The following is a 17958-nucleotide window of genomic DNA, read 5'->3' on the forward strand; positions in this document are numbered from 1 at the left end:
TCTGGCCCAGTATCCTCTGGTGATGCTCAGAGAAGTCACAAACAAACACTGGTGGACTCGGAGGAGGGTAACCCCATCCTGGATGGACACGCAGTAGAAATAAGAAGTGGCTCCTAGGAGGTCCATCCAGTGGAGAAAACATCTGTGGAGACAATATTTCCTTCCAGTGGAGATAACATCATGAAATACCATTCAGGATGCCATTCCAGTAGAGAAAACACAATCGTGTGCCCTTCAGGGTATTTACTGCAGGTTCATGCCCCACTGGAGCCCTTTTCAAATATGAGTCCGCCACTGCAAACAAATATAATTCTTCCTGTCCTGGTTTAATAGTCATATACTGATATTGTACTTGCTAACACATGGGCCTGTATTTACTGACTTAAGAGAATGGTTTTGGAGCACAATTCAGGTTTTTCATCAACACCTCCTCTCAACACTTTCACACACTGATACAGAAAAATCACACATAAAAAACTCCTCAACACGAGTGTTCAAGTCTGGCTGCCGAGGAGACCCACTGTTTCAGTTAGGAGGCAACGTGCTGCACAAGAGAACCTCAAAAAATAAACCTGCATCCTTCTGCTGACAAATGAGCTTCTTCACACTTATTTCCCGGCACATGCAAAGATGACTTACAATCGTAATGTTTGTGTAAACGATCAACAGCTTAATTCGTCGTATTTAATAGGATGGTTGTGACTGTTGGTTGGATGTAAAGACATATTTTATACAAAAATGTAAGTTTAACATATGCTGTCAAATTCCTTTAGTTTTAATATTTTAGATGTACAATGTTTCATTGGTGCAAAAGCTCACGTTCAAATATCGTATGAATATTCATGAGCTGTGTGGGCCTATAGAAGCTTCGAGAGGCAGGTAGGTCAATATCCACAAGAGAACAGTCTCACAGGCGATTTACCCTTCAAAATAAAAGGCCCTAACTTTGTGTGAGGATTTACACCAAAGGGATTTAAGAACAAAACAAATAAATAAATCCCAAATTGATGAGGGATGGATATTAGAGACATTTAAAGAATTTATGTAATATATTTCTTCTGTTTTTTTGTTGGAAAATCCCAATCCATTGTATTGCCAACTTTGCGTATACAAGGAATATATGTATTGGCTTATTGGCACATAACATAAACATAGAAAGAACACATTTCAATTTCAATTAAAGTAGACATAAGGTATAGGGAAAATATAACAACAATGTGAGAAATACAAAACAAATATGTGAAATAAAAATACATTTAGAATGGAAGAGAAGAGAAATACAATAAAAAAGGCATGTTTAATATATACATATATTATACATTTCTTTTTATTGTATTTCTCTTCTCTGCCATTATATATATTAATATATATATACATATATATATAATATATATTTATTTAGATTATTTTATATAAATTAAAAATAGATAGCAATATAATACATTTGTGTAGGAGAAGAAGAAAATAAAACTGACTTTCGGGTGGGAAAAAAACAAACCTTGAGAGGTATTTTGTAAGTTCGTGTTTGTGTAAATAAAAAAATGTAAACGCAAACGTGAATTACTTTGAAAGGGAACACCGGAAGCATCGTTTCCCGTCGCCGCGTTCAAGCCTGTAGGAGCGGCTGGTTCCTCCCATCGGCCTCACAGTTCCGACGGAAAGCTTTTTTCTCTCAGAGCAGCAGTGGAGATTTTTCTGTGCACACGCCGGATATTCATCACATAAAAAAAGGACTCACTCACTCGCGATCGAAAGCGGCGAGAGAAAGACGGACACTTCCTCGGGTCGTGTTCACCTCCACGTTCCACCTCTCCAGTTTAGGCCGTCGTTGCTTTTTGTTTCTTCTTATTTTTTTCTTCCCCCAGTCTTAGTTGTATGCTTACATCTGGCATTTTTTCCACAGGAATTGCGATTATCTCTGTGGCGCATTCAGGTTTGGGTGGGCTGATATGGTAGATTATCACAACGCTAATAACCAATCCTCGGCCGGAGGCGCGCAAATCTACATGGAGCAAGAGAATGACTGGGACCGGGACCTGCTGCTAGACCCGGCGTGGGAGAAACAGCAGAGGAAGGTAAGGGAACCGCAAGTCGGGGCCCAGCTGGGCCGAGTCGAGCCGGGTTGAGAAGGAGGTGGCGGGCGGAAAGAAAATGGCAGGGGAGGGATGGGACGGGGAGTGGAGGTCGGAGACCGAGTACGGGCCTTGGTTGTTTTCTGCTTTCTAAAACCCCGCAGCTCTGCTCGCAATGCCCCACTTTTTTTTGTTATAATCAACCATTTTAGTTTTCTCCTCCCAGACCGGCTCTATCTTTTTTGCTAGCTCGTCTCCTCCGTGTCCAGGTGCCTCATTTCTCCGCTGGTTAAAAAACCCCAACATGTCTTATTTTAACACACTCCGTGAATGAAAAGTAATAACTAGCTTGTGTTTGTCCGAACATTCGCTTCCACTCTTTCAAAAGGGATATTTGTCTCCACCCCTCCCCTCCCTCTCTCTGAGGAAACACGGCGCCACATTGTTCAACAAAAAAGAAGAACAATCTAAATTGTGACCGTGCTGACATTTGGGTCTTAAAATGACGAGAGATGATGTGTAATATCTATTTTTGGGGAAGGAGTTTAGCGCTTTACCGAGGCTTCTCCGTCCCGCTCGGAGGCCGAGGGGACCGGGGCGAGTTTTCCACCGCTGCCCGCTGCTGGAAGAGCCGCACACGGCTTCACCCGTGAACGTGGTTCAGTCTGAGCGGAGAGACATTACTCGCATGGTTTTAGAATATTTAATATATATATATTTTTACATATTTACGGCTAAAGCAGACATGAATCCCCATATATTTAAAACAACGTTATGACACATTGTTGTCCTGTGAATATCGACGGTGTTTAAAACTAACAGCGATGCTGAGCACACCTGTTGTACCATAATTTAGGGCGCATACCTTTTTGCACACGCATGCGCGTAAACACGTTTGTGTTGTATTGTTTCTTTGGGCATTTGGCCCCGGGATCCCCTATTCTTTGGCCCAACACTCCACCAATCCTTCACAGTTCTACTACTCTTCACCCCCCCCCCCCCATCCAGCAATTTACATGTACTGTGCTATTTCTACTTGTCTAAAACCAGCAGCTCCCACCCACACCTTCTACAGCTCTCTGTCTAACTTCTCCTCATCCTCCAACTCTTTCTCTTCCACAACATGTTTTAAACAATTTTTATACGGATTGTGCGGCTCGAGGAAGGTGACCTTCTTTTTTACGCAGTCCCCCACCCCACACACACACACACACAGCAGCTGTACCAAATGATCATGCCTCAAAATATAGACCAATTCAAGCTCCTGCAATATGGACGTGAAGACGATGACGACACATAACCCTCTCCCATGAGGGCGTGGAGAGAGCCGCTGCCTAGCAGAGTGGAATGATTTGAGTGGGGTGTGTTTTTCACGCTAACCGCCCCATCTTACTCACTCGCCAGCCAGATGACTGGCATGCTTTTACTGGTGGTGCAGCAGCATGCCGAGCATAGACGCGTTCATTTCTATCAGCCCTACTCAGTGTTTTTGGCCATCGACAACGTCAGACATTCCTGCTACTGTTGATTAGCATCAGATTCAGACCCCCCCCCCCCCCCCCCCCTCAAGGGCGTCTCTGGGCCTTTTGCAGTTCCCTTTGTGGTGGTTGAATGGCTCGCGAGGGCTCTCTGCGTGTTTGTTCTAGAGAGCGCACCGGTCAAAGTTTCCTCAACAAAGGAAAAGAAAACCACCGAACCTGCCGATCATTAACAGAGTGGGTGTGTTGTGCAAACCTGGGCCGAGGTCCACTCTTGAACCTGCACTCATAGGTTTCATTGGTTGCTGGGCTAGGCGAGTGGGGGGGGGGGGGGGAACCAAGGGCAAATTCCTACAGTGCATTCATGCTCACCATTCTAGTTATTGTGCAAAAGTGAGCAAATGCCCTCCCACAGTAAATATGAAGAGAGGGCTGGATGTAATGAGTGTGGGAATGGATTTGTCTTTGTCGTGTGTGTGTGTGGAGGGGGGGGGGGGGTGAGTCTGAGGTCAAAACCAGGAGAGGGTTTTGACGGAAGCAGTATTTTCTACTGTCATGCTGACTTTACTTTTCCCACGTTAAGCAAGATGAGACGGGGGGGGGGGGGGGGTGGGCTGTAAAGTCTGTGGTTACTTGTCAGTCTTTATTTGTTACACTCGTAGAGCGGGACGGGGTGAGGATACAAGTGGATGTAAAAAAAAAAAAAAAAAAGGATGGTGCTTCGGACACATTTGATTTAGTTTTGCTACGTTGAATGAACGGAACCCCAGAGTACCTGGACTGAGACCAGTTCACTCTGGTTTAAAACGAGGCAAAGCTCCTGGCCCCAGACACACAAACAACTAGTCTTTCTCGCTGCTCTTTACAGCCACAACGGGCCACGACACGCCAAAGGTATGTGCTGCCGCCAGAGGTTTCACTGCCACTCTGCACACGTAGACCCAGCTCCTCGGCGACATTTGCGTTGTGTGTGTGTGTGTGTTTCCCGCGTCGCAGGACGGAAAGTGAGGTGGGACGGCGGGTGGGCGAACAAGGGACACTGTTGGCTCACCCGGTTAGGGTTAGTGGGCAGTCGAGGGGGGACCAGCGGACATTGATTGTTCTCATTTGTCAAGAAAATTCACTTTTTGAAATCACATTTACCCAGCAGTCGTGTTCGGTTAATACACAAAAAATAAAAGGTCAAACGATCGGAGAACATGTGCTGCCAAAAGCAAAATACATAATCTGTCTCCTGGATTCACATCAGAGCTCCAGTATTTTCTTTCCCCAACTCGTGTCAGTTTGTAGTGGCGACTGGAGTGTTTCCTCCCACAAATCAGGTTGTGGTCAAACACTCTGATGTTAATCGGTCTTCATTTTCCGATGCCGACTGCCCGTGTGCACAGACGTGCTTTGTGGAGCTGGACGGAGACAACTTTCTGTTCTTTTACGTGAGGAATCATCCAGTTGTGTCCTCCAACGTCACGGAACAAACGGCACCGGTCTGTGTGCAGGCAGCCTCCCCACTGTTGCCCAGACTTGCAACAAAACACACACACACACACACACACTGATTATTGTTTTTCCATCACTGCCGAGGTGGGCAGCTGGACACACAATGTTAGTTTGTTCTTTTGCAGCCCACTTTTTGCATGCTTTCTGCGTTACTGTCTGGCTGGTTGGCTGGCAAGCGGGTGGGAGGGAGGGCGTGGCCGGGTTTAGACGGCTTGGGACGAGCCAAGAGCGACGTGTCCTCACAATGCGCCCCTTCGATCGACACGCCAGCTAAAAATTGGCTGCACGTTAAGCTGCCAGTTCCTCCCTAAACGACATAATAAAAAAAACAACGGGCTCGATCACACCAGACGTGACTCAAAGAACGTGTCGCTAGCAAAACCATTGTTTTCCTATGGCTCGGCGCGCCTTTCATGCACCGTTTTCATATCATTGTAACTTCTGTTTGGGATTTGGACTGCCACAGGGAATGACCAAGCAGTTGTCAAATTTACTCAGCACTTCAACCAATATATAATTGATCACATGCAACCTCCTTTCCCAACACACTCAGGAGTAAGTGTTCAGTGGTAGCCGTCTCTAGGGCATCTTGGCATGTGAGATAATGGAAGGTCCCCCCCCCCCCCCCTCCCTTTCCCCTCCCCCTGGCTGCCAGCTGATCCTGGGTCAGCTGTGGGAAAGCCCACTGCCTCAGCTGACGTGGATCCTGAATCAGCTTGAGGACCGTAACAAGGAACCAGTCGGTGATGGGACGGATCGGAGAGGAATGTTTCCCCTCGGCCCAGCGCCCCATCGTCTGTCATTTGTGAGGGTGCATGAAGGGGGAGGCGGGACATTCCTTTGGTGGCCCATTATCGGCCAGTGGGTGGGGACTTTCTTTTTACCAAAGGAGTGCGGGGTGTCTTTTTTTTGTGTGTGGAAAAGTTGGTGGTGAGAGGGGAAATCCTCCTCTGGGGTGCCGCCAATCATCTCTCCAAATACTTGTTTGCATAGATGTCTTCAAACTCCAGGGCACACACAACGGCAACAATAAAATGCAACACAATCAGTGGGACTCGTGCCTAGGTCCCTCCCGGGGCTTGTATCGACATCGGTCCTGTATGCCCTGGGTTTCTCTCTTCAAAGACATTTCTTTACGCGCCGTTTCCCTCCCACTCTCTGTAATTGCGCGAGTAAGGCGTTGCATTTTCGGGTCGGGCAGAGGATCTTAATGTCTCAAATCACTAAGACAGTTTACGGCTGACACAACTTCCTTAGCTCTAACCCCCTTCCCCCCTTTCTAATTGTGGCCGTGTTGACAAGCTTACTTCTTGGCCATTGTGCGTAGTTATGAGCATTAGTAAATGGCATTTCCCCCTGATGAATGGTAAATTGGCAACAATGGGAAAGTAAGAATTTCCTATTGGTCTTCTGCCTTCTGCTAGTCGGCATGGTGGGCGCTTATTTTGAAGCTCCCCTTCCATATCCTCAACAGAGATTACATTTTGTAAAATTATTTTTAAATCTGCAATTTGATTAATTTGTTTTAAAACGGTCGGTACCAGTATTTCCACTGACCTCCGTGTTTTTGAAATGCGCTCTGCGTGGAGTTTGCGTGTTCTCCACGTGGCCGTGTGGCTTCTCCCTGGGTTCTCTGGCTTTCTCCCAAAGACATGCAGTTTAGCTTAATTGGAGGCTCTAAATTGCCCGTAGGTGTGAATGAGTGTGACTGGTTGGTTGTCTGTATGTGCCCTGTGAGGAACTGGCGCCCTGTCACCCAACGTCAGCTGGGACCGGCTCCAGCGACCCCCGCAACTCTAAAGAGTTTGGATAATGGAATGAATGATGCTAATCATCATTATTTCCATCTCCTGGTGTACGTAATAATTCTGTCTCGATTATTTAAAAGAAATCTGTGTCAATCGGCTGGAGGATAGCTAATTAAAGTTAGCTGTTGGCATCCTTTATGACTGTTAATGTTAACTGAGGTGTGGGTGGTTTACCAGTCGAGTCACATAGCTGTGGGTTTTGTCTGCTGGTAATCACGGTGCAGTCAATCACTGGACTTTTAAACCAAGGTTTCCGCATCACATTCGAACACAGGGAAAGAAAATGTAATATTCTAATGTAATATTGAAAAGGCTGCACTTCAATTTGTTGCTTTAAGCTACTTCCCTTGTAAACAAATAGAATTTAAATAGATGGATTACAGTAACATCAACTCACACCCCCTACTTTATGTAGGTGTGTAATTGGGCTCCACTTAGACCGCTGAAACAAATAAACATCATGCTTCTGTTTCTAAGACATTATAAAATGAGATGGTGGCAGATGTGTGGACTCGTAACCGTTTCAACGCCTCCTATCTTGACTGGAAGGACAATAAATTACCTGGGACTTTAAATTTATTTTTAATTTGATCTAATTTTACATGTAAAGGTTAGTTAGTCTGTCGAGTTTTGTAAAATCTAATATTAGTTGCATTATGGGAAATGTATGTTCCAGGGATTGTCTATATATGTGTTTGCGCTTGTGGCATAGTAGGGACTAAAAGTCAGGATTTTTTGGACCATTTCCTTTTTCTGTTTTTTAATCTAGTACCATGTTCAGCAAACGGCTTTTAATTCAGCTCGGACCAACCATGTCATGTCGGCGTCTGTATGTGTTGTTTATAGTGCGTGTGTCGTGTGTGTCCCCCCCCCCCCGAGATTACATCCCAGATAACCATTTTATGTCTAGACTAGACATATGACTTGAATAGAAAAGGTGGGGAATGCTTTATGTGGCCCTTTGGTCACAAATGATCAGAGTTTGATGTACTATAATTATTTTAAATGAAAACAAATAGCTATGTCCCTGTGAACAGAAAAAAAAGAAGTAAATAATAGCTAGTCGGAAATAGACGTTTAAAATGTGTCAACGTGTCCGAAAAGAACGGTTTGATGCCAGGAACCATTTGGGATAAAAAAGAAACTGATTTCGGTATTTTCTTTGTCTTGTTTCAGGTCAGGATTTTTTAAAAGCAGACCATGTTCTTCTGATAATAATGTTGTTGCTGTAGAATAAAGCTCGATGGGTATCTGCATACTCGGCCACGCCTAGACAGGTTGTTCTCCCTCTGGGGCAGGGAGTGTTTGAGAGAGAGTGAGCGAGAGGGCACAACAAGCTGTGCTCCTCTGCAAACAAACAAAGAGATAGCTGTGGTGGTACGTTCCTCATGCTCCATCTGGGATACACTTTGAGGGCACACACAGAGGGCAGATATCTGGACAAACCATGAGACTGCCATTAAAAAAAGACAACTTTTTATCTTCAACACAAAAAGCTTTTCTGAATTTAATTTTTTGAAATACACGTTCTCTCTAATGTCCAGCCTCCACTCATCCAGTTGTATAGAAGCCTATGAGAAAATGACCCTACTTGTAAACATGAGTTTATTGTTATACTTTAGGGTGGGGCTATGTGATGATTGTCAGATTGCTACCAGAGCTTCAAAATAACCAACAGATATGCTTTCTGAAGGAACTCCAATCCAAAGCACAGCTAGGCGTCGCATGCACATCTCCGTCCAATCGGCTGATAAATGTTGTGATTTTAAATTGTATTTGCAAAGACGGAGCATCTTTTTGTTTTTGATGCAGGCGCATTTCCTTTTTTTGTCCTTTTTTGCGGAGGTTTGAGTTTGCAACGTTGAAGGTGCACCGAGCTGAAATCACATGGGAATAGCCTGACGGGGCTTCTGGGACTTGTAGGCAATGTTTAGCGTTTGCTGTGGCGCCGTCCATCACAGCGGCTTTTAAATAAACGTATCGCGGGTGAAGACTAACCATGAATCAAACGGTGGGTGTGTGTCTCCGCGACCTTCTCTGATTTCCTCCCGCTGTATTATTTAACAGCTTTCTAACTAGGGCAAAGAGGTGAAGAGACGCCGACTGCATGCATACGGCAGACATGACGGGCTAGTGGGTGTATGCAGTTATTTCAACCCACATGCTTTCAATAAATTAGGCAGTGTACGGTGGAATCGGGAACATAAAAATACTTCACTTCCCAAACGCTACACAATGCCAAAGTAACATCTGGTATTTAAAAACGAACACATTGAAAAGCCCGATAAACATTTTGTTGATCTTAAAAACATGTTTTATTCGTAAAAGAGAAGTCTAGAATTTTAAACTAGTGTGAAGTAAAAACTAATTGGGAGCATTTTAACACATTTTAATTGGGAGCGTTTGAACACCTGAGGCAGAAACATGTCAGCCGGGCATCCGTGAAGCCCTTGCTGGTTTCAGGGCACAGAACCCAGGCATTAAATATTTACTGATGGTGCCTGGCCTTCAGGTTCCTCCGCTCTCATTTTCACAGAGGACATTCCATTTGCCAGATAATCCCACTCAACATTCTTCCGACTCTCTCTCTCTCTCTCTCTCTCTCTCTCTCTCTCTCTCTCTCTCTCTCTCTGTGTGTCTGTCTCTCTGTCTGTGTGTCTCTCTCTCTCTCTCTGTGTGTGTCTGTCTCTCTCTGTCTGTGTGTCTGTCTCTCTCTCTCCCTCTCTCTCTCTGTGTCTGTCTCTCTCTCTGTGTCTGTGTCTCTCTGTCTGTGTGTCTCTCTCTCTCTCTCTCTCTGTCTGTGTGTCTCCCTCTCTCTCTCTCCCTCTCTCTCTCTCTCTCTGTGTCTGTGTGTCTCTCTGTCTCTCTCTCTCTCTCTCTGTGTGTGTCTCTGTCTCTCTCCGCCAGAGTCGTTAAGGCAACCGATGCAGTCGGAGGAGAACTGGAGTATTTGTGTTTCTATTTTCAGGTTTTGGCCTGTATGGTGTTGCAAATGTTTTCCTGTGTGATTTATAGCAATTCAGCTTTGGGGCATCATCTATATTGTGCGGTGTATTTCTAGTCGGGCATCTCCAGGACCAGTCTGGGGCCTGCTCACTTCAATCGGCTTTTTGTTGTCTTTCGTAGTTCAGAGGACGTCCTTCAGAGACCACAAGCCTCGAGCTTATCCTCCGCTCCAGAGTTCTACAGCACAAAGAAGAACTCTGTTGGTCTCTGAGATCGTACATTTCCATCTGAAGACTCGTGGAACGGTTCGAAGAGTTCATTATTAATGTTGACATTCAAATTATTATTATTAACTCACAGAAACATTGTTTGCAAATATCCACCTCGTCTCGACCGACCTCCTATGATCATATTTTCCCCATCTCGATTCAGGCTATGACATCTTTAAAATATAACCATCATTTACAGAAACATTGTTTGCTATAATCCGCCCTCTTAACTCTCGAAAAAATGCACGCAAGCGTGCAGCACTCGGTTGTAAGTCAATATTTCTTGAAATGTATAAGATAATGATTTCCAAAATCCACAGCTAGTGTCGGACTGTTCAGACTCCCATGCAAAGAGCTCGAGACGGATGGGTGACGAGCACTTCAGGTTCACTGCCAGTTTATGCTGCCGAAGAGACCCTTCTGCTGCTGGCCTCAGGGTTTGATACAAATATGGAAAGCAGAGGGATTATTTTCCTCTTCCCTTCATATTTTTTTCCTCTTGACAGCATGGAGAGTTTAACATCATCAGGTTTTTGAGTATGTGAGGACGTGTCACATGGACAAATGTGTTATTTCTTCAGCCTCCCAGAATGCCGAAACGATCCGTTAATTTGTGATAAATGGGCTCGGTGTTAAAGAATAGATTATCCCTCAGAAGAAGGAAAAAGGATTAGTGTGACGGAGGGCGACTGCCTCGCTGTTTTAGTTTACTTTTTACATAGTTTTTGTTATCCCGCTGGGAGTCTTGTAGAAAGGGGAAGGAAGGAAGGCTCTGTGGTTTTTCTGTCTCAAATATAAAGTCACCACACATCTAAGCAGTCAGGATAGCAGGAAGTGGTCCAGGTCTCTGCTCGGGGCCGCCGGTCCTAATGTGGGTCAGGGAAGTCCTCTCGAGCCTACGATCCTGTCTGAACCAATCAAAGCCAGCCTGCAGGGGGATTACTCGGCTACTGTTTCCCCCCCCACACCCCTTTGGTTAACAAAGACTACTCTGTTGGTCCCCGTCTGACTCTCAGCGCTGTGGGGAGTACATGTGGAGCAAACACAGACCATGGTACAGTTTTGTCTTGGCGCTCTGGTTTTGACACCGTGTGTGTGTGTGTGTGTGTGTGTGACAGGCGCGGCGGCCCCGTCTCTGCAGCGTGAGCGTGGCGCTGCAGCGTTTCCTGCTGCCCTCAACACCTTCACGGGATCGCTAGGTTATTTCTTGCGTTCTCTCTCACGTTGACTGCTGCTTTCCAGCTGCGCTGTGTTGTAATAAGTCTCTTGATCGATGAGAGCGGGTGTGAAATGTATTTTGGGGGAGTATGGAAGCATACTAGAGGTCAGGAATACTCAGACGGATGAACCGGAGAGCAAATGTGTCTAGATTAAACGTCTCCGGAGTCGGGCCGGTTCATACCAGGCACTCCAGGTGCTGAGATGTATTTTAAGGCTTCTAAAAATAGGATGCTGTAGTCGGGGGTTGCCTAGCAACAGCCTTGAAGCAGAGTCAGGGTGCTATCGCAGCTGGCCGCGTTATCCTGCACCACCAAACTCTGCACGAGGATCTCCTCAACCAAACCCGGCGGTTATATCGGATCGATGTGCGTCACCTCGTTTGAACTCGGGTGAAGTCGACACTCTGGTGGACCGTGTGTTGTTTTCGCCGGCAGCTTCCTCTCGGTTCTCGAAAGAGATGCGTTGTTGAAGTGGAGGAAGCCAGCTGAAAGTAGAGCTTCGAGACGACCGAGGTGCGACACTGCAGAGAAGAGAAGCTCGCCGTTTTAAAGTCCGCCCTGACGGATCTGATACCAATGCGTCGCGAGCAATAAATGAAAAGGTTGAAGCGGGTCACGATTACCTCTAGATCTATTTTATGCTGCCGGGAAACATCTCTTTCCCTCACCAATCACTAATGTTGAATAAAATGCAAAATGTGTTATTGTGAAAATCTATTTGCGTCAGCTTTTGGCTCCAATTGTGCTTCATAGCGGTTCCTAACGGTCTAACATTTACAGTCGCTCAATACTCATTTTTTCTGTGTGGAGCATGAACGCACCATAACGGTACTCTAGCTGTTGGTGCTGTGCTTCAAAGCACTCACGTTTTATGCAAATATTTCAATCGATTCATATTTAGACGTGGGGTTAAATGTTTAGCTGGTGCTGTTGCAGTGAAATTATCTTCTGAGCTCATTGGAGTGTTTTTGCTGGTTTGATCTTTGTTTTATCTCAATTGATTGTACAGAGAACGTATCACAATTTAGGAAGACATGTTTAGACTTGGTTAAGGTGAAGATTTAAAAAAAAACTAAAAACTAGTTTGTTCTACTCGTCCAGTCGTCTCACGTTTGAACACAAGTGTCAGAGAGGGTGGTCGGTGTTTTTTTTAAAGGATAGCGATGATCTGGATTTGTCCTGTCGGGAAGAACGCATTTCTTTAACTTATTGTACTTGAAGCACGTTTTGCTACCTTATCTTTTTTTACTAATGTAAGTCTCTGAATGCTGGCCTTGCTACAGAGTAGTTTCACACTTTGGTATTGGTACCTTTTTACTAAAATAATCTGAATACTACTTCCACCGCTGCCTAGTACTTGTTTAGGTCTAATTTCGTTAGTTTTTCTTTGGAAAACGGATGTGATTTCATCACAATTTGACATTTTATAGACTAACACTTTCCGTTGCAACACAGTTGTAAAAGAAAATACCATAAAACCGTCTGCCTGGTACTCCCTGACTGCCATCCTTAACTTCCTGCTCCGGCTGATGTGACTCTCACATGCTTTGGCTTGTGTGCATGTCATATAGACTTTGGGCCAGTGAGCATGGAGCTGTAGAGGGCAGGGTGAGCTTGTGTGTGTGTTACAGTACAGTTCATCAACAAGCGGAAACCCCGGAACAAACAATGTGCCGCTCCTTGTACAGGGATCTTAGACCCCCTCAGCTGGACCCGGCCCTCCATGACCAGCAGCACAGGGAAGTCCTTGAAATGCCTGGAAACCCGTTTGCGTGCATCTGTGTTGAAGTCCTTATCTCACATCAGGCCTTTTGGAGATCTGGTTTTACCTGCTGCAGACTAGTTTTACGTGCATGCTTCTCAAATCCTGAAATCCACGTTTCTGCAGTAGTGAAACATCTTGCCCACGGGATTATTATATTTTCGCCTGCATACCGAATACATGGCATCGAGGTTTAGTAGTGCAACCTTTAAAACGAGGCACTCTACTTTGTTTCTTCATCGTGAGTTATAAGAATTGTAATTTAAAAAAAGTTCATAAACTCTCAACAGGGTATTAGTTGTTTGTCGTGGACAGCAGCTCTAACCTCTTTTGTCTTTTTACCTCTTCACTAAAACCTGCCAGTCACTTCCGGTGTCTCTGTGTGTTCCTCTTTCTGCCCGTCTGTGCCCTCACCTCTCTCCATCGCGTTTGTTTTTGCAGCTTCTTAGGAAGCAACACACACACACAAAGAATGGACTTAGTCGTTTTTAGTGGGTCGTGGGCCTTTGCCTGGGCAAATAAAAATTAGAATTTTTTTCATCCTGTGATTTTATTTTGAAGGGACTTTTTTATGCCGGCTCGTCCCTCCATGTTTTCAGCAGCGTATGCCAGGTTGGATCAAACCATCCTGATATGGGGGAGACTTTGGGTTTTTACGATAATTAAATTAATAAAAAATTCAGCTTCTCTCATTATAAATTCGCTCAGGTCTGTCAGTGTTACACCTCAGGTTGAATTGACTGCTGCTTAAAGCACAATATCTTTCAGTATTTACTTACTGATAAGGTAATAACAAGAAAAGTACATTTTTTAAATATATGAATCCTTTTGAATTGCACTTAATTCATTTTGAATTTGTGAAAAAGCTGCTTCTCAAGACAGTGACTTTTTTAGTAAATAGTTTGTCATGGAGTCAGTGAGTTTGTTTTCTCAGTTAGTTAAGGTCATTTGAGTTTTTTAAAAACTACTTAGTTGTTGGTCTTCTTTATTTGTGCATAAAAGCTGTCGAGTTTGTTTAAAAATGGCTGAAGATTCTTAATTCTTATGCAAAAAAAAAAAAAAAGTGAATTAAAAAAAATTAATAAAATGCTGCTTTTATAGGAATATTTCCCTCTAGCATCGCCACCAGCTGGTCGTTTTGATTCATCATTAAACTTGTACGTATTCTTTCTCCATACTATCTCAGGTTCATATTTTCATTAAATAAATTTGAGAAGTTGAGCATGTTCTGCAATTTGGGTCGCTGCTTAAGGGGAGATGGTGGGTCCTGGAGCCAGACCAGTTGAGAACCACTGCTATAAAGGATCTGCACTGTCGCCTTCTCAATTGAGAGGGGAGAGAGAGGGAGGGAGGATGGGGGGGGGTGCACCTTGCTGCCCTCTTGCATCACTATTGTCGCCATGACAGCCAGTCAAATATGCATTGCCTTATAAGGTAAAGGCGCGCAAAGCGGGTGGAGAGGAGGAGGAGGAGGGGCAGGAAGAGCCTGTTACCGTGACAATGCTGTCTGCTGCCGGGCAACTGGGCTGACCTGAAACTCCCGTTTGACGATATTTTCACACACACACACCTCCAATGTCTCCACTTTGTATTTGGAGTGCCACTTGATTCACTCTTTTTAATATTTGCTCCATGAGATGGGGGATATTTCTGTCCCGTCTTGTGGTCTGGCTGTCTCTCTCTCTCGGAGGTGTGTGCATTGTTTTTTGGTTAAAGTTGAGATCAGCAACACAAACTCCTGTTTTTGGAGAGGATGCCAAGTATGAAGATTTATAGCTGCTGGAATGTCACGCCACACACACACACACACACACACACACATATACACACACACACTGCATGCAGATTCTTCTCATGCCTTCCCTTTTCTCATCCCGCTTAGTCCTAAGTGACCGTGGTTTTATAACTGAGCAGCCGTGTGATCGTAACTCTGAGAGGGAGATGGAAGCCATGCTGCCAGCTAATCATCTTTTTGGCTCATGTCGCTTCGGTGTTTTCTTTAATGATCAAAAAGTACCCACCAGCACGAGTAACTGTTGTCACGCTCGCTCATTCTATTTATGGCGGTGTTTCCTCACACAGTCAGACACATTGACATGCTACAGATGTCAGGTACAATATATAGACTTATTATATATATGTATTTTTTTACATTACAAGTTTCCCCTTTAGATTAAGAAGTTCAGTTCTCACACGCTTGTGCACCAAAAAAAGACTTCTCTTTTCTGACCAATAACTTCCTCTAGCTGGTTTTCATCAGTCACGGTTACACATGCACTCTGTGGTGTGATGCAACCAAAAAAAACTTCTGACTTCACCGTATTACTGTGACCAGACGCATTGTTTTAGTTCGATCTCGTTTTAATTGACGGCTCTTAAGATATTTTTACAAATACATAAGCCCCTAGAAGGGCCTTCAGAGCAGACGCACAATGTACAGGGTTCTGCCTACACCCTTCAATAAAAAGAAAAATGGATGTTTTCAGCTGCTAGACGGTTGCATTGTAGCTTGATGTCGGATTTAATAACTGACTTGAGAATGGGGGGGGCGGAGGGCGCAGGCGTCTGGCCCAGCTTCACCCAACAATATGAACACAAGCAGACTGGTGAAAGTAGTCCGGTGCGTTTTCGTCGAGCTGGTGTTGTTTGGCGCTGATGAGCTGTAAATGCTGCCACGTCGTCCACCACGTCATCCACCACGTCATCCACCACGTCATCCACCTCCATCCTCATCAGAGCTGTTGTACTGCGGTTCAGCCGGTTGTTACTCGACAAATGTGTACGTACAAGCACATGGACACACCCGACATTAATGGCCACTCACTTTCCCCATGCTCGGTAAATCACGTCCACATGTTGTTGAATCCTGAGGTTTTCCAGAAATCAACAGCCAGTAGGCAATAAACACATCAGCCCTGTAAAGAAAAATGTTCACGCCGAATTATTTCATTCTTGATGTGTTTTTTCTTTTATTATTTTGATGCTCTTGTCCCAACTTGTTGTTTAATATCATGTTTCCCAGCTGTTTAATTACAGTTTAATTTTGCATTGATTTTGCCGGTCCCTGTGGACAGAGCGGAAGTGGTAATGTTTCACCAGAGTGTCTCATCCCCCCCGCCTTGGTGTCTTTGTTGGCTATATGGGCTTTTTATGTTTAGTTAAACGGTCCTTTTTTAAACTTTAAACATTTTGACATTCTTTCAATTTCCCGCGTTGCCATTGCCAACATATTTTTTATTTTTTAAATGCCGTTAGTCTGGTTCGTTGCCATTTTCTGCACTTACAGACGCATGTTTGTCTCGCGCTGGAAAAACCCATAAATGCATTTTGGTTGTTGAAAAAGCAGTGCTGGCGCTACGAAGCCAGTTTGGCATCGAGACAACCGAACGCTTTGTAACCAGACGCGGGTCCGGTGGAGTGATTCCGTTTCCTGCCGCCTGAACCGATCAACAGAACGGCAGAACTGTCTCTGAGCTCTGGAAAGATTCAGCCAGCGGTTTTAATAAAAGGCCGACAAAGAAAAGAAGAAAGAAAAGTGGGTGTAGTAATAATAATGACTTCAGCTCATTCAATGAGCTCTGGTTTTGTAATGGGAGGTCGGGCTGAGGCAAGAAGGGGAACACCGCTTTGGCTACTGGTGGGTTCTGGTTTTCCGGACCTTATAAAAAAGTAAACAGGTCACAGCTCTCTCTAATGAGTGCGATTACTTTCTTTCCAAATTGTGGGCCAAGTTGAGGCTCGACTAATTCCGGAGTCTACGTTATCTTTTTTAAAATTTTTAACAAAGTTGCTGTGGAACCACCTTGTTTCAGAAACGAGGCCCCGTGTCCAGGTGGACCCCGTGACCGCGGGCTGGCTTAACTGGATGACAAAGTGCCACAGTCACGTGTCAAATTTAACACTTTGAAAGTTTCTTTAAATATTTATAGCCCACTTAAAATGCTACTGAAATGCACGTAAACCGGCTCTCTTCACGTCGGCGTAAATCTGATCCCTTTAAAAAGAAAAGGTCACTTTTTAAAAGCCGGCGCGCTCGTTACTCCGTTATTTCCTTACTCCAATAACGGTGGTGAAGTGCAGCGCTCTGCATTCGGCCCGCGTTGACTGCGTGTGTGGGAATGTTACAATTATATTCCGTTTTATTTTACCGTCGAGGGTTCTGAAGACGTTTTAAAAAAAAATACATTTAAAAAAAAGGGTCTGTGAACGCATTTGAAGCGGTGACTCATCGATCCAGTCTCGTGTGGCAGAGCGTGTCATCGTTTCCTCGAGTAGTGGAAGTTTCTCCAACTCCCACGCCGGTTGTGAAACAACGGGCACAGTTAAGTCGGCCTGTGGGCGGGTCGTCAAACCCCTCGTTTGTAAAACGACGGCAATCGTTGCACCACCTGTTCTCGCAATCTTGAGCACACACACTCTGTTACCTGAGGTGTAGCGTCTAGAAGGAAGGACTGTTCCACAAGAGATGTATTTAGATTTTTATCTCTTTTGGTATAAATGACATAAAACTGTACAGTGGGCATTAGTTTTTTAAAAATGTTGTATTAATGTCCTCTTCCATTCGAACTGCACCGTCTTCAGTTAGGATTTTGAAAATTATCCTAGAAAAATACGTCAAATCATGATGCATTTCACTCCTAAAATGTAGTTTAATTTGAGTTTTATCTGATATACTGATTTGTTCATAAAAGAAAATATTTTTTACACTAAGCCATGTAAGCCCATGTGACCTTTCCTCACAAGCCCCCATGAATCCATTGAACCAAAGGATGTGATAGTCAACTTTTCTGTTCTGAGAAGCGCATTGCAAGTGTAATATATGTCTGATATATAATACATGGATGATTGAAAGCATAACCCCTCACCTATCCTCACTCCCCACTAACCTCACACGGCTTTCCATCAG

General features: G+C 44.5%; 1 protein-coding gene across 3 annotated transcripts in view; it reads left to right on the top strand.

Moving 5' to 3' along the window:
* The first annotated feature begins 1668 nt into the window (after window positions 1–1668).
* actn4 (actinin, alpha 4) overlaps window positions 1669–17958 on the top strand; it is a 46146-nt gene continuing 29856 nt past the window's right edge. The window contains exon 1 of one of the 3 annotated variants that reach the window (XM_056440419.1): window positions 1669–2075. In XM_056440419.1, the coding sequence (XP_056296394.1) occupies window positions 1950–2075 (126 nt within the window). In that variant the 5' untranslated portion in view covers window positions 1669–1949. Of the gene's footprint in view, window positions 2076–4428; window positions 4445–17958 lie in introns of those variants that run through there. The other 2 variants (XM_056440418.1, XM_056440420.1) reach the window with 2 other exon arrangements.

This window comes from Pseudoliparis swirei, chromosome 20 (assembly GCF_029220125.1).
Source record: "Pseudoliparis swirei isolate HS2019 ecotype Mariana Trench chromosome 20, NWPU_hadal_v1, whole genome shotgun sequence".
In the NCBI taxonomy this organism is placed as follows: domain Eukaryota; kingdom Metazoa; phylum Chordata; class Actinopteri; order Perciformes; family Liparidae; genus Pseudoliparis; species Pseudoliparis swirei.